General features: G+C 42.1%; 1 protein-coding gene across 1 annotated transcript; it reads left to right on the top strand.

Annotated features, from left to right (window-relative positions):
* The first annotated feature begins 1,474 nt into the window (after positions 1-1,474).
* LOC134022952 (double-strand-break repair protein rad21 homolog A-like) lies at positions 1,475-10,797 on the top strand. Its single transcript, XM_062464709.1, has 14 exons — positions 1,475-1,626; positions 2,529-2,712; positions 2,811-2,940; positions 3,138-3,237; positions 3,323-3,429; positions 3,580-3,777; positions 6,167-6,292; positions 6,491-6,616; positions 6,795-7,018; positions 7,110-7,263; positions 8,623-8,768; positions 9,106-9,270; positions 9,597-9,680; positions 9,924-10,797. Exons 2-14 carry the CDS (start codon positions 2,569-2,571, stop codon positions 10,113-10,115), a joined length of 1,896 nt encoding a protein of 631 aa, XP_062320693.1. The 5' UTR covers positions 1,475-1,626; positions 2,529-2,568; the 3' UTR covers positions 10,116-10,797.
* Positions 10,798-22,370: the final 11,573 nt, after the last annotated feature.

Raw genomic sequence — 22,370 nt, 5'->3', positions numbered from 1 at the left:
CAGTTAAAGATCCTGTAAAGTGGAATTGAAAACGAGTTTTAAGTTCACCACACCACAGAAGAATGTGTTATTAACTACCCATCCAAATTCGAATGGAAAAAAACACAGACAAGTATGTTAAATTAGGCTTTGAAATCGAGAGAAAATCAGCACTCTTCTCTGCTTGAGACTGGGGGGGCGTGTCGCCTGAAGGAGCAGAAGCTCCGCCCCTCACTGCCTACCTACTACCCAGATAATGGACGCTACGTCAAGCCGAACAAAACAGTATAGAATTAGAATGTATTTGTTCAATGAGTGAAACATACAGATGCATATAAATGAATTGTTCCCCTGAGCTGTAACACAGGAGTAAAAATGGACACCAGAGACAGCAGACAGTGAGCTCTTCAACTACTTCTAGCACATTAGCTACCATTTCACCAAAATACCATCATTCTACAGCCTAATATCAAGTTAGCGGTTTGCACTAACTCATAGCAGAGATACCTCTGAAAAAGTTATCTAGTATAATTATAACAAGCACACAGAACTGAGTGATGAATGGCTGGCGGCGGTTGATGGTCCAGGTGCGACCGGAGGAGGAACGGCCGGGAGGGCGATGCTCGGTAAGGCTCCGCACTGCAAGAGAAGCCATGTGTCCCTGAACCCCGTCTGTCTCTGGTCCATGTTAAAATTATCCGCCGTGAAATGGTCACTGCAGAGGCGGCTGTTGGAGTTTATCCGAAGCTTTCCATCAGCGTGGGTCTTCACAAAATCAATCCACCTATTTTTCCTTTCCTCATCAATAGGGAAATTAAATAGCGTTGCAGCGCAGCTGAAGTTCTTGCATCCAGGGAAGATGCAGTTGCGGGTGGAGGGAGACATCCTGAAGCTAGCTAGCTAGCTGATGTAGGTAACAATAACAGTACAGCAGGAGGAGCCATTCAGTGATCTGACATAGATGGGTAATTAGTTGGCTCCGCCCATTAAAACCTGATCTGAAAACGGAAGAGAAACTGTTCTACGGCCTAACTCCACATTTCAGTGCGACAAAGTTTTCGCGCTTTGCACGTGATTTCAGGAACTCATTTCACACGTTTATACTGTACTGAGAAGCAAATCATGGAATTTGCTTTACACGATCTTTAACCCGAACACAAACTAGGCTACAACGGCAGACAGACCATCATGAACGCATTTAATATGATTGGCTTTGATAACTGCAACAGATGCTGTCATTTGTTTCCGGTCAGTCCACATCCAATGTGTTCCCTGCATCCCGTTTTGCTTGGTTCTTAACCCATTGTGTGAACCTAAACCTGCTACAGAGATGAACTGACGCTCACATTGTAATTCAATCAAAAGCTCTCTTATACACACCCAGACGTTATTATTGGTAGCTAACACTTGCTTTTTAAATAACTGTTAAGAGTTATACAATGTCGCCCCCTATCATTCGTTTGCTTTGGCCAGACCAACAGACTCCTCCTTCGCCATTTTTGACTGTAAACATCCTGCTCATTTAAAAGGACACTGAGCGGGAGGAAGGCAACTGGCGCCATCTTGGTTGTATTAATGAGTACGACAAGCGAGAATTGGCAGGGAGAAATAACATAAACATTTATATTTAATTTGGGGGTCGAATAGGTGAGTTGAGATTGTACTGCACCGTTTATGAATCGGTGTGTGGTTTTTTGCTCTACATTTACAACATGAATTGTTGAGTTTTACAAATCATGGCCTCCACGCCACTGAATAGACAGCCTACCGACAACGGTAGCTCGAGTTGCGGCGCAAAAAATGTTTACAGTAGCGTTAATTAATAAGCTAGCTAGTTAGCACGCGCGTTTTCCATGTCTCGTTAAATATGTTACCAGTGCAACGCATTTGCTTACTATGGTAGCTTTGTGTATATAGGTATAAGTTATCCGTTTATTGTAGTACTTGCTTGTTGGCCAGCGAGTTATTCATAATTATTTGCGAAGCCATCTTTTGCAAGACAGCTAGTCTAGCTAGCTGGTGCTACCTCGCAACAAGGCTAGCTAGCTACCCTAGCTAAGTAGTTAGCTAGTTTGCTCATCTCTCGACATCGACATATTTAACTAGTTAACTACAATCGAACTAGTTAGCGGACAATAACAACGGTTCTCATAATATGTTTTAGATTTGCGCACATTGACGTTTGGAACTTCCCATGGCTGCTCAGCCAATATAACTAGAGCTAATGGTAGCATAGATGGCTGGCAAAATCTCGGAGTGATTCACTTGTTCGCTTATTAACACGTTTATACTGATCCATCAGCTGTCTTGCTTTATGCCCAACTATCTAGAATCCCATTATTTAGTAGAGTACTTTCTACATGGCATTTCAAATCATGAAATGTGCCGGGAATACGTGGATTTTCATCAAAACGGTTGCTATCAAATACTTAAAGTTCAAATTGTATGTATTGACTGATTTTTGATAATTTTCTTGTTTCGAAGTCACATGCCTTATCTCTTGCAGACATTTGAGCTACTCCTGTTTTTCTGCACAATCTCTACCCTAGGCGGAGTAGCCCCCTTGTGTGAGATCCACGAACAGGGGCAATGTTCTACGCCCACTTTGTCCTCAGCAAAAGGGGGCCGCTAGCCAAGATCTGGCTGGCGGCCCACTGGGACAAGAAGCTGACCAAGGCTCACGTGTTTGAATGCAACCTTGAGAGCAGTGTGGAGAGCATCATCTCACCCAAGGTATGGGAAGAACCGTGAAACTTTTTTTTATACAAATGAGTCCTAAATTAAGTTCAAAAACAGATTTAAATCCAATTAAAAATGAAATATGTTTTTAGGTGAAAATGGCTCTGCGCACATCTGGTCACCTGTTGCTGGGCGTGGTTAGGATCTACCACAGGAAGGCCAAGTATCTGCTAGCCGATTGTAATGAGGCCTTCATCAAGATCAAAATGGCCTTCCGTCCAGGCAAGACACCAGGGCCATGGGCCAATATTAGATCTCTATTCCTAGTTACCCATTACATTTGGGTACAACTTCTGAAGGGAGATAGTGATGTTGTAAAGCTATGCTTGGCTGGTGCCGAAAGTTGAATCTGAAAATGTTTAGATGATAGGCCTAAGTACCCAGTATATTGTAGTCTGAACATTGCCTCTGTATTTTAGGCGTGGTCGATTTGCCAGAGGAGAACAGAGAGGCAGCCTACAATGCCATCACCTTGCCAGAAGAGTTCCATGACTTTGACCAACCACTACCTGATCTTGAGTAAGACATCTAAGTAACACCTAAACACTTTTTGTGAGTTTGTGTGTGTGACAATTAGAGATCTAATGATCTGTGGTCCTCGCAGTGACATAGATGTGGCCCAGCAGTTCACCCTCAACCAGAGTCGAGTGGAGGAGATTACCATGAGGGAGGATGTGGGGAACCTCAGTCTGATGCAAGATAACGACTTTGGTAAGTGGATGAGCCATCACTGGCTGCCTCCCTTGGTCTTCACTAACCCTACAGAAACAAATACTACAAACAACAGTTTAACCTTTTTTGTTTTTGAGCTTGAGGTTATTTGCAAAAGTGTCCTAAACCAACTTGGTCAACCCTTTGCAGCTGACTTTGGTATGGATGACCGGGAGATGATGAGAGTGGAGGGCGCCTTTGAGGAGGACATCATCCACGGTTCCACCGCCTCCAATCTGCTCCTCGAAACGGAACCTGGCCCAGCCCACCTGCCTGACAAGTCCAACCACATGGAGTATGATGACTTCGGAGACAACACTATGGGCAACAGCGACGGAGGGATGCTAGGTACGACAGCCACCAGCTTCTATTAGGGGTGGGCGATATGGCCAAAATCTTCTATCACGGTATGAGTAATTTTATATCACGGTTACGGTATATACTACGGTTTATTACACGGCAGTTCTTAATGCTGTAGAATGCTCCATTCACTTGAATGGGGCTTCCCAACGTTCTGCGGTGAACAATTTTTTCATATTTGACCGTTGCTATGCATATTTGACTGCTGTCAAGGGAATTGCCTCGGGAAGTGCCTTTTTGCCTCGGATTCACGTCTTTCGTAGTACTCCGCAATTAGTCCGGTAACTTTTCAACCCCAGCGTACTCCGTTGCTTAGCGACATCAGCTGATTTACATTTAGTCATTTAGCAGACGCTCTTATCCAGAGCGACTTACAGTAAGTACAGGGACATTCCCCCCGAAGCAAGTAGGGTGAAGTGCCTTGCCCAAGGACACAACGTCATTTGGCACGGCTGGGAATCGAACTGGCAACCTTCAGATTACTAGCCCGACTCCCTCACCGCTCAGCCATCTGACTCCTGATTTGAAGCCTAAAGAATGTTCAACTTCTATGAAGTTCAACGTCTTTGGCGAACTATTTCTCTGCTGATCAACACTACGAATGGTAACAAATAAATTGTAAAAAGACACACTGTTAAGTTATTTTTTCGGCAAGTAGCCGTGTAATTAGGGATGGGGATCGATACCCGGTTCTGTAAGGACCCGGTTCCAAATTTCTCAATACCCGAAGATCAATAAGGTCTGAGCTTATTGATACCGTTATCGAGACTCTGTAATATAATGTAACTTATGTCTCGAGAGATAAGTCAGGTCATTTAAATCAAATCACTGGTGCACAAACATACATCGATTGTCTAATAAAATTACTAAATTCAATTAAATGGCCTGCCAACCGCCTTTAAACTAAAAGAAGAATAATTTAATTGGCTCACGCCCTACTTCGCTACATTTCTCATTTTGTTGCTAGCTACGATGGCTCAACGTACTAAGCGGTCAAAGGCTTGGCTACATTTTAATAAAGCCAAAGATAAGGACGCAGCGACGTGTAATATATGTTCGAAGATTATTTATTGTAAGGAACACTGATGCAATGAATAAGCACCAACGTTGTGCATCAGCTAAAGGAAAATGCATTACATTCGACTGTCTTCGAGAAGCAACGGTGCCAACTCCAGCTGCCGTTGCAGGACAATCCTCCTCCTCCACCCAAGGAATGCATGGGGAGCGCAGTCGGCGCACCCCAACTTCGTAGCAAGTATCCATCGTTGACAATAATAAGCCTAAAAAATAAGAGCCAGGGCTCTACAGTGCAACTATTTCACTCGCATATGCCCCTAAAATTTGATGCGTGTGCGAACCGGAAAAATAATTTACGATCACAGTCAGTGTGTGTGAGTAAAGACTAGCCTCCCCCGCCCCGCTGCTGATCATTCAAAACATAGTCACCGGGAGCATGGCTCTGTGGGCTGCTTAAGCATCTTGTTAAACAATAACAGGGATGAGATAAGGAAGGATTGGGTTTGGTTAGTTGGTTATTTAGCTATATCAGGTGCCTTTTTGTTGAAACGTGTTAAACTTTTCATAAGGTCTTGAACAATAACGGCTTGTCAATGTCACTTTTTGTCAACCAACCAATCACAGTCATTTATACTAGTCACTCATCCAGGTTGTGGATAGTACATCTGTAGTGGACAATTGTAGATTTAGCCAGAGCCAGGATCCATTGGCCCAAATATGTGCTCCTTTTATCCAGCCTCCTCCTGATAGAACAAGGGGAACATGTTGCTATTTGACATCTGTTTTACTTAAGTTATTGTTATAAATGTTGTTCAGTAATCTTGTTTACATACAGTGTGGCGTGGGTTTTGTGGGTGCTGCTATATGTTTAACATTTGCCAAATTCATTCATTTAGATGGTGGTTAGCTCAAGCTCACCCCAGAAAAGTATCGATAGTGGTCGATACTACTACTATTGATAAAGACTCGGATCGTTAAGCAGTCTCAAATGGTATTGATAAAAATTAACGATCCCTATGTGTAATAAGCGGGATAATGTATAGACCCTCCGCTTCGCGTTGGGGTGCTGTTCGCCCTGTCTGGGCTTATTTTCCCGATAATGACCGGCGTTCTATACATTATTCCTTACATATCTCATGTGAGTAGGGGGGAAAATACAGCGTTTGAAACGGTATAGCCAAATATCTCCCTGTAGACACATTTCTACCGTCACACGGTATATACCGTCATACCGCCCAGCCCTAGCTTCTATACAGTATAAACTAATTCACCCACCAACCTTGCATGGTAAACAATTGAATCTATGTATTAAAGTGACCCACGGCATGCACATTTAGACTTGCATATTTTTGTTTCTCAGTCGACAAGCTTTTGAGCAGCGAGGACGGTGGCGGCATCTTTGATGATCCCCCAGCCATCACCGAGAGTGTGATGATGCCTCCGGACCATGGCGATGACGAGGATGACTTTGACAACCTCCAGTCCCGTAAGTCCACAGTAGGGGGGAAACGGACTAATGTGATGCTTGATGTGTAAAAACCCTCAAATCACCTTTTTTGAGAGCTCTTCATCTGCTGAACGGTATATTTATGGATTTCCTTGTGAAACATTGTCTTAATCTGACACTGTGAATGAACATCAGATTTGGAGTCACTCTGACAACTACCCTGTTGTTTTGTCATAGCCGGACCAGACAGCCCAGACTCTGGCCCAGCTGAGCCCCTACCTGCCATGGCAGACCAGACAGAGCAGACCACCCTGGTCCACAATGAGGAGGAGGCCTTTGCTTTGGAGCCAATTGACATCACTGGTGAGTTATGTTATGCCTTGTTTATAGTTTGTATTGTACTTATCTATGTGGAAAACAGCAACCCGGAGGAATAATGGGGCTGAATTGTGCTTGCCAGCACAATTACTCAGTAATCTTTTATTTTTGTAAAAAAAAAAATATTATAATTCGCTATTGGTCTTTGTGTCACCTCCATTAGTGAAGGAAACCAAGGCAAAGCGCAAAAGGAAGCTGATTGTGGACAGCGTGAAGGAGCTAGACAGCAAGACCATTCGTGCCCAGCTCAGTGACTACTCTGACATCGTCACCACCCTAGACCTGGCCCCACCCACCAAGAAGCTGATGATGTGGAAGGAGACCGGAGGGGTGGAGAAGCTGTTCTCCCTCCCTGCCCAGCCGCTCTGGAATGGCAGGCTGCTCAAGGTAGCGCGCGCACACACTTAGAACAACACATACTCTCTGAAGGGTTCCATTGTCAACGTTCGTGTCTTGGATGGGGTGTGTGTGTTACCAGATGTTTACCCGCTGCCTGACGCCCCTCGTGCCAGATGAGCTGAGGAAGAGGAGGAAGGGAGGCGAAGCTGACAGCCTGGATGAGTTCCTGAAGGAGCTGGAGAACCCAGAGGTGCCAAGAGAAGAGGCCATGTCCCAGCACAGGGATGTCATTGGTATGTTGCCGCACGCAAAACTCAGGGCTTGAAATTGCAACCATTTTGGTCGCATATGCTCCTGAAATTGTCTGTGCGAGCAGCAACATGTATTTTAGTGTATTATTTTGCAAGTGCAAATAATCGTTATGGTGCAACCTGTTTTAATTTCTTACAAAACGCTTGCTAATTAGCCTACTACACAGTACGTGCCTGCTGTGAGCTGATAAGTGACCGGTCCAACGTTCCATAACATATTAAACTTCATCTTTACGTTCTAAACTTTAATGCAGATTTCAGATTGGTTAATATTAGCCGTCAATCACTGTGCTTGGTTGTCATGTGACAAGGAGCCAACTAGCGCGCAAAATGAATCCAGGACTCAAGTCTCAGGCATTTGCCGTGAGACTCATGCATGTCAACCATTTCTCACACATAGGCCTGTCACGATAGTCAATATATTGACTTATCGCACGATATATGGAAATGAGCGCAATCATTTTTGGTGCCGCAATATATTGCAACTGATCATTTTTATAATTAAAATGGCTAACTCGCTATATAGCCAAAGAATGCAGCCATTAAACACGGGCGAAAAACCAACATTTACAAATATGCTGCAAACTTTTGACAAACAGTACGAATTGCCAAAGAAAACATGCATCTCCCAAACTGCCATTCCATCCTTGTACAATAAAGTAAAAGACGACATTCTGAAGGAGATAAAAGACATCCTTTTACTCTGCCACTACAGATATGTGGTCAAGCTCAAATATGACGTCTTATATGAGCTTTACCATACACTGCATAACTGCTGACTGGACTCTGCAGTCAGTGTTTAGAGACCAGATACATACCCCAGCCCTGTCATTATGTAATCAGTAGCATAAAATGGTCTGACAATTACAATAATATCGTTTATCGCAATTAATTTTGGTGCAATATATCGCACAACAAAAAGTTATCGTGACAGCCCTACTCACGCAACACTTTATATTTCTCACACTGAGAAGGGATAACTTGTACTGCTAAAATGTATTGACAAGGCGCAGGCATACAGAGGTAATTTTTCTGCCGAGTTGACAACAAACAACAACCCCCCCCGAAGCCCTGTAAATCTAGAATTAATATATATGAATTAATATTCGGTGGGTGCTCCCAAAAAAATCTACGTTGGGGAGCACCAGTGCCACGAACTAAAAAAGTTCATTTCAAGCCCTGATACACATACACACACACACACACAACATATACACACAGACATCATTAATCAGGTGCTGTTGGAAGGTATGGGAAGGGTATGGGTAGACTGGGACATTGTACTTGAAGGTGTTGGGAGTCTGGAAGGAGTCCTATGGATGTGTATCTTCTCCCCCGTAGACCAGACCATCATGGAGGAGCCCAGCATGCTCCAGGCCTCAGCCATGGAGGGCAGCAGGACCTCCCTGGATGAGACCGTCATGCCCCCCCCATCAACCCCTCGTGGGGTTAAACGCAAGGCCCACGATAAAGAGGCCACCCTGCCCGTGAGTTTGTGGTTGTTGAGAAGATAAAGAATGAACTCAAGCAGTGATGGCCAAGCGGCAATATATTGAATGTCGTTGGCAATGCTGTCACTTCTTTTTGAAATATGTGAAGGATTAAATGCTTGACGTTTCCCTTTACACGTTAAGAAGTTAGCGTAATATATTTTGTCATTGCGCATTATTTAAAAAAAAATTCTGCTGAGAATGCCAAATAATTGATTCTCAAATGTATTTGCCATTTGTAACAAGTACATTTGAATTATTTGTTCCTGCTCCTCTTGACAGTTTCTAACCCTGTAATGTGGTTCAGCTGTTAATGATTCATCTGTGTGCTCAGATGGGCTCACTGGAGCAGGCGGCCGAGCGCTCAGGGTTGTCCCAGAGGCTGGAGCTACCTCAGGTGGACCTGCCTCCAGAGGAGGGCTTGAACCTCACTCAACTGGTGCCTGAGCTGGACCTGCTGGGAGACAAGGAGAAGAAGGACGACAGTGATGAGGAGGAGGTGAGAAAATCTAGGTGGATGGTATCACCCAGTACCGTTCTTTTTCTGTCATTGCATTAAGAAGGGCAAGAACTTGGTTTATGGTGGTTGTTAATTCAATTTGCTTTAATCAAATCTGTTGGAAATTCCACATTTCTGCAAGACAATTTATAGTTAGTCAAATCAACATTTATTTGTATAGCCCTTTTTACACGCAAGCATGTCACAGAGGGCTTCACATACGTCCATAGAACTGCCCCTCAACCAACCTAAACCCTTAAGTTAGTAATAAATGAATTGGTTTGGAGTGCAGGGGAATAAAAGGATGCCTTATTTTTGTTATCCAGGAGGAGGAGGGTCAGGGTGGAGATCAGGACCAGGAGGAGAAGAGATGGAACAAGAGGACTCAGCAGATGCTCCATGGTCTTCAGGTAAAACACCCAACCCTATTATGCAGTTATTATTGAGTTGATCTATCCCATAAAAGGTGATGTGATCATCGTTTTGGTTTGTCATGAGACTGAAAAGAACAGTATTTTAGTGTATTCTTTCCTGACATATTCTGCTTTCACATAAATAATTGCCCAGTGGTCCTTAAGGCAGGAAAAAAAAAATGTTTTGCACATTGCTAATAATGTTAATGAACCCATCTGTATGTGTGCATCTCTTCACAGCGTGTCATGGCCAAGACTGGTGCAGAGTCAGTCAGCCTTCTGGACCTCAGCAGGAATAACAACAAGAAGCAGGCTGCTGCCAAGTTCTACAGCTTTCTGGTTCTGAAGAAGCAGCAGGCCATCGAGCTCAACCAAGCCGAGCCCTACAGTGACATTATTGCAACAGCTGGACCAAGATTCCACCTCATTTAGACATCACACAGACAAGGCTTTGCAACAGTTTTTACTGAACTCGTATGTTTTTATTTACTGTTTTGTTTCTTGTTGGCTGAGCCCTGTATGTCATTTTTGTTCAACATTATGACTTTTTAAGCCTTTTACTGTATCAACCAACAGAATCATGCAGTGTATGTTTCTTTCTTCATAGTGAGGAGGAGTTGGTGTATTGGGTATATTTATATTTCAATTCATATTTTTCCTTTTCACTTTTTGTAAGCTTGCATCCACAGTACATTCATCCCTTGTGTGTATTTTGTAGATTAATTTTCTAATGTCATTAAATGCCAAACTTTGGCACAGATTAAGAACCCTTCATTTTCATAAATCATGTACTTGATGCAAATATGTTGTGAAAAGGTACTGTTTTATCATAAAATCCAAGTTCATCCTCCTTGCACTTCATATGTCTTGGTTTTTGCAGTAATGCCAAATTAAAAGTATATGTCCATAATTCGGCTAAATTACAACTACCATTGCCTCCTTTAGATGTTTCATTTTGGAAAAATGTTCTGTCGTGGCATTTTTTTTGTACCTCCATTTGTTTTTCTTTTTTTGCATTATATCATTAGTCATTGAAAATGTTACAGACTCTGTTTTTAGTATATGGTTAGTTGTTGTGATACATGTACAAATTTGAAATAAAGGCTTTTAAGTACTTTTGGTTTTGTGATCATTCAACATTGAAGCGATCCCTGAGGAGAAGAGGTCTATCTTTAAGAAATTCATACTCACACTGATGAAAGCATTGACAACAGTTGTACATTAGAGAACACTAGTGCACAGTGCCTGTAATAGTCGGTGATTAAGATTTCACAGAAACAAATACAGATTATTTGAACTATAGATAGTGCATGTGGTAATTGGTGGCACACACCGATTCCTGGAATTATAGATGGGGCACAGTGCCCCTGATGAAGTCGGTGACGCATTTAGGTGGTGGGCCGAGGCTCAAAATTGTGCATTTGAACGATCCCTGATGGAGGAGCTAGATTTTTCTGTATCGCTTTAAAACGTTTCTACAACCCTAATAAAATGTGTTGGCATGTCCAATTCTTGCACATTTTTGAAGGTACATACATTTTTTTTCTTTATCGACACAGGCATATTTGCTGGACAATTACAGTCCGCATCCAATCAAAGCTCATATACAGGTGCATCTCAGTAAATTAGAATATTGTGGAAAAGTTTGTTTATTTTGATAAGTAAATTCAAAAGGTGAAACTCATATTATACAGAGGCATTACACACTGTGAAACTTTTCAAGCGTTTATTTCTTTTAATTTTGATGATTATGGCTTACATATAATGAAAACCCCAAATTCAGTATCACATAAAATATGAATATTACATAAGACCAATAAAACAGGATTTTTAATACAGAAATGTCAGCTTACTGAAAAGTATGTTCATATACCTATGCACTCAATACTTGGTTGGGGCTCCTTTTGCATGAATTACTGCATCAATGCGGCATGGCATGAGGCGATCAGCCTGTGGCACTGCTGAGGTGTTATGGAAGCCCAGGTTGCTTTGATAGCGGCCTTCAGCTTTTCTGCATTGTTGGTTCTGGTGTCTCTCATCTTCCCCTTGACAATACCCATAGATTCTCTATGGGGTTCAGGTCAGGCGAGTTTGCTGGCCAATCAAGCACAGTGATAACCTGGTCCTAACCAGACCCTAGTACATTTCATTTGTACAAAGGGTCTGGGATCGCTCAATTGACAAGCGTTAACTTCCTTGAAGGCGGGTACTCTGTTGAAGTTTAAAACTATTGGATCTGCTCAGAGCCACTCTGATCTGCCATAACCAATCGCTAGCGTTCGCCTTAGCCAACTCCTTAACCACTACTGTAACGGAGCTAGCTGCTGTAGCTGGAAAATCTAACTTTTCCCGAACCCCGTGAGAAGGAGCGCCACAACATCATGGCCACCAACAAAACTCAGCAAGGATTGTTCTTGCTCCGGCTTTAACTTATGGATATTCGGCAGCGTTGCCACAGCAGACCGAATAGCTTCGCTCGCATCTTTCTCCGCCGCCATTACTGAACTACAACTCAAACTAGTGCACGACATCAACGTCATCGTTCTCAGCCACTCCCTCTGTTCGCTGATTGGCCCTACAAAAAATGTGTTTATGAAAACCGACTAATACACCGAAATCCCAGACCTAGTACAGAAGCAAAATCCAAATTGAGCAGAAGTACATAGGAGGGCAGAGCCAGCTGGCTCTGCCCTCCTATGTACTTCCGCTCTACTGGTGGGCCGGTCTGGATCAGATCCAGGGCCTATTTTTACTCCCACGTATACGTAAACCACCTCCTTGGATGCGGGGGTCGCGAGTCACTGGTACCATTATTTTAGGGGTCGGGGGCTGAAAAGTTTGAGAACCCCTGGCTTAGACTACCAGACTACTGCCAGCTGTCTTTCTGCAAGTCACGATACACGAAGTGTTTCTGACTGTGCCACTTCAGCCAATTAAATGACATCATCTTGTCTCGCAGACTCGAGGGCGCATTGGTTAACTTGGAAATGTATTTTTCACTTTTCTGGGCGACAAACATAGTATAGATAATAATACGAATGAGTTTTGCAAATATATTGTGAAAAATATTGTTTTCGAAAATTAACTAAATATTGGTGGGGACAATTGTGTCTTTCCCAAACTTTGGTCGTGACTAGTCCCTATGGACCCTATGCAAACCTACGCCCTTGCAACTGTACATTATCAAGTCCTTTCTCCTTGTTCTCATTCAGCTCAGGTAAATCAGCGATTTGCTGATGTTCCCTTTTGTGCTCGTCCCCTGTTCGTATCCTCGAGCACGTTCCAGGCAACTTTTCTTGACGTAAGCAAATAAATGGGGTGCTAGTTTAGCCATTTCGGATTGGTTTCAAACTTCAAACTGCAAAAATCAGGAAAAATGATTCTATGAAAAAGCTAGTAGTATGAGCCAGGTTCGAGAATCTAACAAAAATTATTGGGGGAGATAGTTTTGTAAATTTTGACTGGAGTTAATAGAATAAAAACGACCGGAAGAGCCGGGTGCCTAACCGTAAATGCAATCCACCGGGGCCGTTGCTTCAAGTTGAGGGGCGAGGGGTGGGGGTCTCAACGCTAATAAGTAAAACATCTTGACTAGCACTTTTTCAGCAAGGTTAATCTAGCTAGTAAAGAATATATTGTGCTTATTAAAGTTATGCATTGTGCTTATTAAAGTTATGAACTTAGAAGTGTGCTCAGGCTTAAACATTGGGTCTCACACTGGGTGTGGGAAGCAGGATGTTCTTTGTGTCTCTATCTCTTCATTTTCAGAAACAACCTTGAAACCGGGTGGAGACGGCACCCGAGCAGGTGGGACGCGCGTAGGCAAGAACAACTCCCTGACGCACGAGAGAACAAGCTGAACCCTTTTTTGATACTTGTGTTTCAATTGCATTATATAAATATATGCTGGGGAGGGACAGATAGCCAGTTGGACAGCCAGCTCTGTACTTAGTTGATTTCCAACTGCTGCATTAAAGCTGATATTATCGGACCTCTGCGACTCCAGACCACTCTTTCTAGAACACAGATTTGTGTCATTGAATACTATCATTACATATTGGAATAGACACATAGATATATGAATCCTTCAAATGGTGACCCCGACGCTGAAAAGAGGGAGTCCAGAGGGTTCCGGCCCGACCGACAGATCGGGAGAGAGACCCATACACCGGTACGAGGAGGCAGACGTAATCGTCAGAGGCGCCTCAACATAAAAAAAGGTAAGCAGACACCTGTTAATTCAAAGTACTGCTATTCGGAACTGAGAACCAAATTTAGACGATTACTATGTTTATTCGTACCTAGTCAAACCAACAGTGGTGGGAAATCAACCGTTTTTGTGTTTTGTCTTTGTCCAAGGGGAGGTTAGAGTCCTCTCCAAGGGTTAGAGTCCCTGAACTCGTTGTCTTTGTCCAAGGCGAGGTTAGAGTCCTCTCCAGGGGTTAGAGTCCCTAAACTCGTTGTCTTTGTCCAAGGGGAGGTTAGAGTCCTCTCCAGGGGTTAGAGTCCCTAAACTCTTTGTCTTTGTCCAAGGGGAGGTTAGAGTCCTCTCCAGGGGTTAGAGTCCCTAAACTCGTTGTCTTTGTCCAAGGGGAGGTTAGAGTCCTCTCCAGGGGTTAGAGTCCCTAAACTCGTTGTCTTTGTCCAAGGGGAGGTTAGAGTCCTCTCCAGGGGTTAGAGTCCCTAAACTCGTTGTCTTTGTCCAAGGGGAGGTTAGAGTCCTCTCCAGGGGTTAGAGTCCCTAAACTCGTTGTCTTTGTCCAAGGGGAGGTTAGAGTCCTCTCCAGGGGTTAGAGTCCCTAAACTCGTTGTCTTTGTCCAAGGGGAGGTTAGAGTCCTCTCCAAGGGTTAGAGTCCCTGAACTCGTTGTCTTTGTCCAGAGGGAGGTTAGAGTCCTCTCCAAGGGTTAGAATCCCTGAACACTGTCTATTTGTGTGGAGTCAGATTGAGTTTAATAAAAATAGAGAGGAGTGTGGTGTGTCTTTTATTTGTCCTCTCCGGTACAAGAGGGTTACAGAATTGAATTGATGTGAAAAAGTAATATTTGTGTGGAGTCGGGTAGAGTTGAACGGTATTTTAAACAGATCTGTCGTTCTTTAAAAAATAAAATAAAAAATAAAAAGATCCACTAGGTGTCCTCCAAGGACCATAATTGCCTTCAGTGCAAAATCTAACAAGTTGTCAAATTGTGAGATCTCTCACTTTTATCAATCTCGTGCTTTTTTTTCTTTGACCAAGAAGTTACAGAAATCCCGAGGAGAGTTGGAGAAATGGGGGCTAAAAGAGTCCTGTTACTTGAGATCTTACAAAGGTGATCCCAGAGGGTATAGTTATGCATAATTATGTGAGTATTAATGCTGATAGATGTGTTCGTTTAGATGAATCCCAAGTTTGGTGGTTAACACATGCGTGATCAACATTTGTTATAATTCCTAGCCAAACAGGGAGGTTTTTTGAAGCCTTTCCGACCAGAACTTGGATTTATAGGCGGAAAATCTGGAATGTGTGATGGTATTCAGTAAAAATGCAGAAATTGAACCCCTGGTTTATAAATTGGTTCTAATACAATTGGAAGAGTTATACTAGAGCAAACCAGCTGTGTTGGTCAAAGAATGGTTTGAGGAAATGTATGTGAAAAATTATGAGGAAGCAATTGGAAAGTTACATAAAGGATTGGTTTAGAGAGGATCATGGAAGGTTATGAAATAAAACAAGAACGTTTTGTGGATGTGAAGAGTGGCGCCCAACGTGGGGCCACTCGTTTAAACACTGATGTTTTGAAGAGGAAACTATGAATATACTTTGATGGTATATGGGATAACATTTTAAGTCAAAATAGTAAAATCTAGGGTTTTTAAGAGTTTTGATAAAGGTATTAGATATAATTTGGTTAAAAATGAGAAAGAGAACATAACTAAATGTACTTTTATTTGGAGTTTAATTGTAATTTGGTTTTAAGTTTTATTTGAGAGTTTTATCAGAGCCTGGCATACTGTTTGGGATAAACAGTTAGGCTGTGATAATGTTGTATTAATAAATGGTATTAGTGCATGAAGAGGATTATTATAACATTCAGTTCTGAAATAATTTGGGAACATTCATCAAGTCTGATAAATTGTGGTTATGATGGTTTGAGCTAATTGGCTCGTTTTGAACTGCAGCAAAACGAGTTATGAAGTTCTACCTATCTGACCTTTATAGAAAATATATTTGGGAAAAATGTTTGGTTAATAGCTACATTAAGAACATTATTTGGTCTATATTTCATTTAAGAAGCATACGGATTCTGGTTTGGCATAATGAAAATTGCTTTTATCATATCTTTGATAAAAAGAGGTGTGATTTGGTAAAATAGAGAATCTAAAACAATATTGGTCTTAAACTTAACTGTTTTAAAAGACAGAAAATGTTTTTTGGAGTGAAAGAAATTAAACTAACAGTTGATTTTCTAAAGAAGGGAACAAAGAAACAGATGGTCATTTCTAGGCATGACTAATAGGAGTTGAATATGGGGGCTCGTTATTAGATGCTGTTACGTGTGTTTGCTCAACAATAAGAAAACTGAAGGGAAAATACTGCCTGGTAATTATAGATACAGTATGTTTACTAGGTGAATTGAAGTCTTTCCCAGTCCTATACCAGATGCATAACACCATTTGAATTGATTTATTGGAGATCATATGTAATACCACAACTTAAACCTTTCACATAGCATGATGAAGAGGCGAATCAAATGGTTAACCAATTTTATAAAAAATGCTAACTAGAAAAGAGATGTCTTCTGCTAAATTCTGTTCCAGGTGAAGCAGTAAACCAAAGAGTGGAGGAGTCAAACGAGGAGATTGGGTATTGATTAAAGTTATCAATGAAAGGAGGGATCTTATGAGAACTTTAAAATATCCTGTCTAATTTCTGGTTTTTCTATTTGTTTCAAATGTATTTAATTTTATTACAATTCTAAAAGCTTGGCTAAAGTTGTATGTATGTGGTGAAGGGGGCCTGTGAGCATGTCCAGGTCTGCCGTGGATACATGGATGTTGAATGTCCACTCTGCGGAGTGACGGTGGGTTTTCCCCTATAACATCATTAGGGTTTTCCCACTGTGTCCAGTGTGTCCTCACCACTTGGCCACAACGCTGCATAGTCTCATAATTATTGTTGATTTGTATGTCAACATTGTGTAATCGGTAATGGGATATTTTTTAAATTTGGGTTTGTTGTCACACCTTACTGTTCGCATCTCATTTGACTCAGTTACTGCTTGATCATGGGAGATAAGGTGATGCTGGGACTGTAACTCTTTTCTGCTTCAGGACGAGTGAGACCGGCGGGTCTGACTACCTAACCCCTGCTCTAAGGCCCCATTCCCCTGGAGACCCTGCCCCATCTGCCCCTATGCCTCATCAGACCTATGAGTGGTCTGCCCCCCCCCCTTCCCCTTGAAGACCCTGTCCCACCTGCTCCAATACATCATCAGATGTTCGGGGAAGCCTGTTGTACATTTATGGACAGGACCATTCAAGGTCATCGAGAGAACCTTGCACGCTCTAAGAAAGGGGGAAAAGGGAAAGGAAGTACGTGGTACCACTGGAGCATGTGTTGTGCTGCTCCAGAATCCAGTCGTACGTTGCAGGAGTTGGTGTAGAAGGGCCAGTGAACCTTTTGCTATTGCTACGAATGTGAGAGTCCGGAAAAGAGGGTTACGACTAGGTCAAGAGTGATACTGCTTGACCACACTAGAATTGTACTGGACTAAGAAGGTTTCCGCTATTTTACTTAAGAGTGTGCTATATCAATATCAACATGATTGTTGCTGTATCCCATGTATCAGGTCCCTGTGTAACAGGATCATTGTCTCGGCTGAGGAGAACCCGACGAAGGGGTTCCAAATGCCATTGCTGGGGCTGGCTGACCAGGACGAGGAGGCGGTGGTTGGTCCGGGCTATGTTGATTGATCTCTGGTGTTTTCAGAGATCAAAAGAGGGATTAAAGAATATATTGTGCTTATTAAAGTTATGCATTGTGCTTATTAAAGTTATGAACTTAGAAGTGTGCTCAGGCTTAAACATTGGGTCTCACACTGGGTGTGGGAAGCAGGCTGTTCTTTGTGTCTCTATCTCTTCATTTTCAGAAACAACCTTGAAACCGGGTGGAGACGGCACCCGAGCAGGTGGGACGCGCGTAGGCAAGAACAACTCCCTGACGCACGAGAGAACAAGCTGAACCCTTTTTTGATACTTGTGTTTCAATTGCACTGTATAAATATATGCTGGGGAGGGACAGATAGCCAGTTGGACTTCGTGAACCAGCCCAAACTCTGTTGCGGGTAGGGAAACTTAGACAACTCCAGAGCTCTGTACTTAGTTGATTTCCAACTGCTGCATTAAAGCTGATATTATCGGACCTCTGCGACTCCAGACCACTCTTTCTAGAACACAGATTTGTGTCATTGAATACTATCATTACATATTGGAATAGACACATAGATATATGAATCCTTCACTAGCCAAAACCATAGATATATATAAAGACTAGATGTCTTGCGGCGGAGTCTAGGGAGTCAGATGGCTGAGCGGTGAGGGAGTCGGGCTAGTAATCTGAAGGTTGCTAGTTCGATTCCCGGCCGTGCCAAATGATGTTGTGTCCTTGGGCAAGGCACTTCACCCCACTTGCTTCGGGGGGAATGTCCCTGTACTTACTGTAAGTCGCTCTGGATAAGAGCGTCTGTTAAATGACTAAATGTAAAATGTAAATGTAGAACGTCCGCACATGGCGGCCATCTTGCTACAGTCAACTCGCTCACACATAACATTGTGTTGATGCTACATGTACTTTTTAAACGACCATAACTTGCTCAATTTTCAACCGATTTTTAAACGGTTTGGTTTGTTATCAACGTCAGAGATGTCGTTATGCCACTGCATACATACATAATAATTATGTTATTTAAAAAAAAATAGAATAGAAGTATGCAGTGGCATAACGACATCTCTGACGTTGATAACAAACCAAACCGTTTAAAAATCGGTTGAAAATTGAGCAACTTATGGTCGTTTAAAAAGTACATGTAGCATCAACACAATGTTATGGGTGAGCGAGTTGACTGTAGCAAGATGGCCGCCATGTGCGGACGTTCGACTCCGTTGTCCGGCAACGCGGACGAGACCAGGGGCGTAGCCACGTGGTGGCCAGGGGGGGCCACGGCCACCATTGGTCAGAGAATGGCCACCCTGCCAGCCCCCCCCAACCTCACAAAAAAAAAGTTTTATTTTTTATTTTTTTATATATCTTTTTTTAAACCTTCCTGGACAGAAACGGTATAAAGCTGAAATAAATGCATTAGTATTTTTTTTATAAAGTCGTCTTATATTGGCATTTGTCACTTATGCTACAAGCCCCATATTCGCAACATGTTGGGCCACGCCCCCATCAACAGCACAAGACACAAACCAACATACCTGCGTTCTGACAGCGCTTCAATGGAGACTAGCAGCTAACCACTGGATACCGTTAGAAAACTGCTGCTCTGAGTGATGCAGTGTGTGAGTTTTAAAATAGTAGTTTTTGACAATCAAGTGCCACCCCAAATAAAAGACTGGCCAGAGCTGGCCCCCCCAGAAATAATGTCCTGGCTACACCCCTGGACGAGACATCTACCCTTTATATATATCTATGGCCAAAACTCCCAAATCTCTGGCTATCTGTTGCGTGTGTGTGCAGTCATTTGTTTACTAAGGTAGTCATAGAAACCCCAGGCATGGAAAGTCCATCTTCGCACTCTGATACCGATCGACCAATGGGGTTAAGGTGACACCGTGACATACATTCATTGACAGCTTACCTCATTAGCTTAAGGACAAGGAAATACAGAAATAAATGAACACAGAAATAAATGAACACAGAAATAAATAAATACAGAAATAAATTAGGAAATAAATAAATTGATACAAAAATAAATAAATACAGAAATAAATGGCCATGTAAATAAATAAATACGTAATAAGTATTTTTTCATAAATTTATTTATATATATTAGTGGTGGGCCGTGATCGGCGTTAACGCGCGTTAACGCGCTGCGACTGTTATCGGCGATAAAAAAAATGTCGCCGTTTATCTATTCTCAAAGTTGGGTTGGGAGCTGGGTCTATACTACGCAAGCTATGATGACTTTCACCTTGATATTTTAGCGTGGATGTATACCTAGCCGAATTGCACTGTAGGGGGCGAGAACGAGTCTCGAACCTGTGTGTATGCCTTGTGTATGAAATTATCACATCAAACGTGACGTGCTAACATGGATGTAGCTATGAAGCCGCCTGGTTTGCTTCAGGGAAAATGTATTTTTAAGAAGCTTCCCAATGGAAACCTCGACAAGACTAAGGTTGTTTGCACCTTGTGCTATGCGGAATTAGTTTACTGTAGGAGTTCTTCCAGTCTCAAATACCACCTAAACGCAAAGCATCCCTTAGCTAATGCGGAAGATGCCGGGCCAAGCACTGATGTAGCGCAGGGGAAGAGTCGTCGTCAAACTACGATGTTTGAGTGCAACCGAGGCAAGCCCGTCAGCACAGCTCTATCAGCCAAGCTAACTAATCTAATAAACAGTTAATAAACACAAGTACATCTTATTGAACATAATTTATTTTCATCACCAATTATCATAGTAGAACAGCTTTCTCAAGCAGTTTGTGATGCATTTTGGAAATGCATCACATCCTGGTCTAATGCGCCACCTGGCTTGAGAAACCCGTTCTCAAAGACTTACTTTTAGTCATTATTTGGGTAGCACACATATTCTGAATGCCTTCGGCGGAATTCAAATGAGCCATTTTAATCTAGATTAATCTAGATTAACGCCAAGATTACAGTGAGATTAATCTAGATTTAAAAAATTAATCTATTCCCACCACTAATATATATTTATATTTTTTAATGTATAAATACATTTATTGATACATTTATTTATTCATTTATTTTTAAATATGGCAGGTTTGGTCCTCCATAGGGCCTGAACATCCTCCTCACCCTCCTCTTCCAAAAGGAGAATAACGGGCGGTTCCCCTTTCACAAACATGAAGTAGTCCTGCTCTCTTGTTGTTCAACTCTCGATCTTCTACAATGTACATTTTTATAATATATTGCCATTTTGCAGAGGAACCCGTATCGCTGCTTGCAGTTATATTTACTTATTATAGTACTTTTACTATTACTTTTAGTAGCGAGTTGTGGAAACGGGTCGGCATCTCTCTTATTAAAGTGGATTTTTTGCTAGCTTCCAGCTTCGTTTCTCTGTGGACACTTTCGAGAAGTTTGAAGTGCTGTTTTTGGCAGTCGATAATATTTTGTTGGGGCACAGTTTGCGTTTCACTTTAATGCTTTTTCCAATATTGTCAAAGAAAGCGAAATAGTGTGAATATTTCCACGCCAAAAACGTGACACGTTCTGCGGCCATGATTGCTGTTGTGTTTGTCTGCAGCGTGAATCAAAGGCAAACAGTAGGCTACTGCGACCAAGAAGTGTCGTTTAGGTAACAATCTGTATTTATAAGGCTATTTAAGTCTTTTGTTGAATTCAAGCAGTAACTTGGACAAGTAACACAAATTACTTAAATAAGTAACTGTAATAATATTACTCAATGTCAAAAAGTAACGCGTTATATTACTTTGTTACTCACTTAAGTAATATTATGTAATGCGTTACCCCCAACACTGGTAACATTGTTAGTAGGGCTGCACGATTATGGCCGAAATGATAATCACGATTATTTTGATCAATATTGAGATCACGATTAATTATCACGATTATTTGTTGATTTTAAGCTAAACAAATGTTATTGTCTCAATGCATTGTACCTGCATAATGGATGTGAATAAAACTCAGAATATACAATCAATAAAAACAAATATTCCCATAACAGAATGTAACCAAATGAGAATGTTTCAGAACTATACAGAAAATACTAGTTTACAGGTTTCTAGAAAGATTCACTCTTTATTTCCCCTCTGCGTTTTACATCGCAGGTTGGAAAAATAATTGCGCGAGGGGATCACGTATCGTTTATCAAGAATTTGAAACCTTTGTTTGTCACCGTGTTTATTGGGCACATGTCTTTGGCCAAATGAAATGCGACTGCATTCGTTATTTCACTGTGTCTTTGGGAGGTGGATGGGTATGGTGATGCGCTAAAGAGGCTCGCTTCGATGGATGCCTGAGTTGATATTGTGTTTAGATTAGTCTTTGCAACGCATTTCTTGGCCCTCATACATTCATCTAGAACGTTATGGTGTTTGTTTGAGTGGCAACTTTACGTGACTTTGCATATGACCTGTTCTTGTTTTGTGTCACTTGCCTTGAACCCAAAATGCTTCCACACAACGGATGACGATCCGATTCTGGTTAGACATTCTTTTGTTTTCTTTGTTATGATAGTTTATAGCCTTATGACCGACTACTCTCTGTTGTGGAATTTTTCTCACGTTACTCTGTTGTGACCGTCTGACCGACTGGCTCATGTAGGCACGTGATCTGACAGTAGGTGTATTTGACTTAATGCAGCGCTGCAGCCGGCTGCCTGCAGGTTGTAGAAAGAGTTTAACATAGCCCAATACATGACAACATTTTCGACTTTACGGAGCCGTTTATAACTCCTCCCCAACTGCAAGCAGCAACTCTAGCTGGTCGTTTCAT

This window comes from Osmerus eperlanus, chromosome 7 (assembly GCF_963692335.1).
Source record: "Osmerus eperlanus chromosome 7, fOsmEpe2.1, whole genome shotgun sequence".
Classification (NCBI taxonomy): domain Eukaryota; kingdom Metazoa; phylum Chordata; class Actinopteri; order Osmeriformes; family Osmeridae; genus Osmerus; species Osmerus eperlanus.
This window is presented reverse-complemented; position numbering and strand designations above follow the sequence as displayed.

Coding starts and splice junctions, on each gene's coding strand:
- LOC134022952 (XM_062464709.1), top strand. CDS start 2,569: ATGTTCTACGCCCACTTTGTCCTCAGCAAAAGGGGGCCGCTAGCCAAG. Junction 6,293..6,490: donor CTTTGACAACCTCCAGTCCC/GTAAGTCCACAG, acceptor GTTTTGTCATAG/CCGGACCAGACAGCCCAGAC. Junction 9,271..9,596: donor ACGACAGTGATGAGGAGGAG/GTGAGAAAATCT, acceptor TTTGTTATCCAG/GAGGAGGAGGGTCAGGGTGG.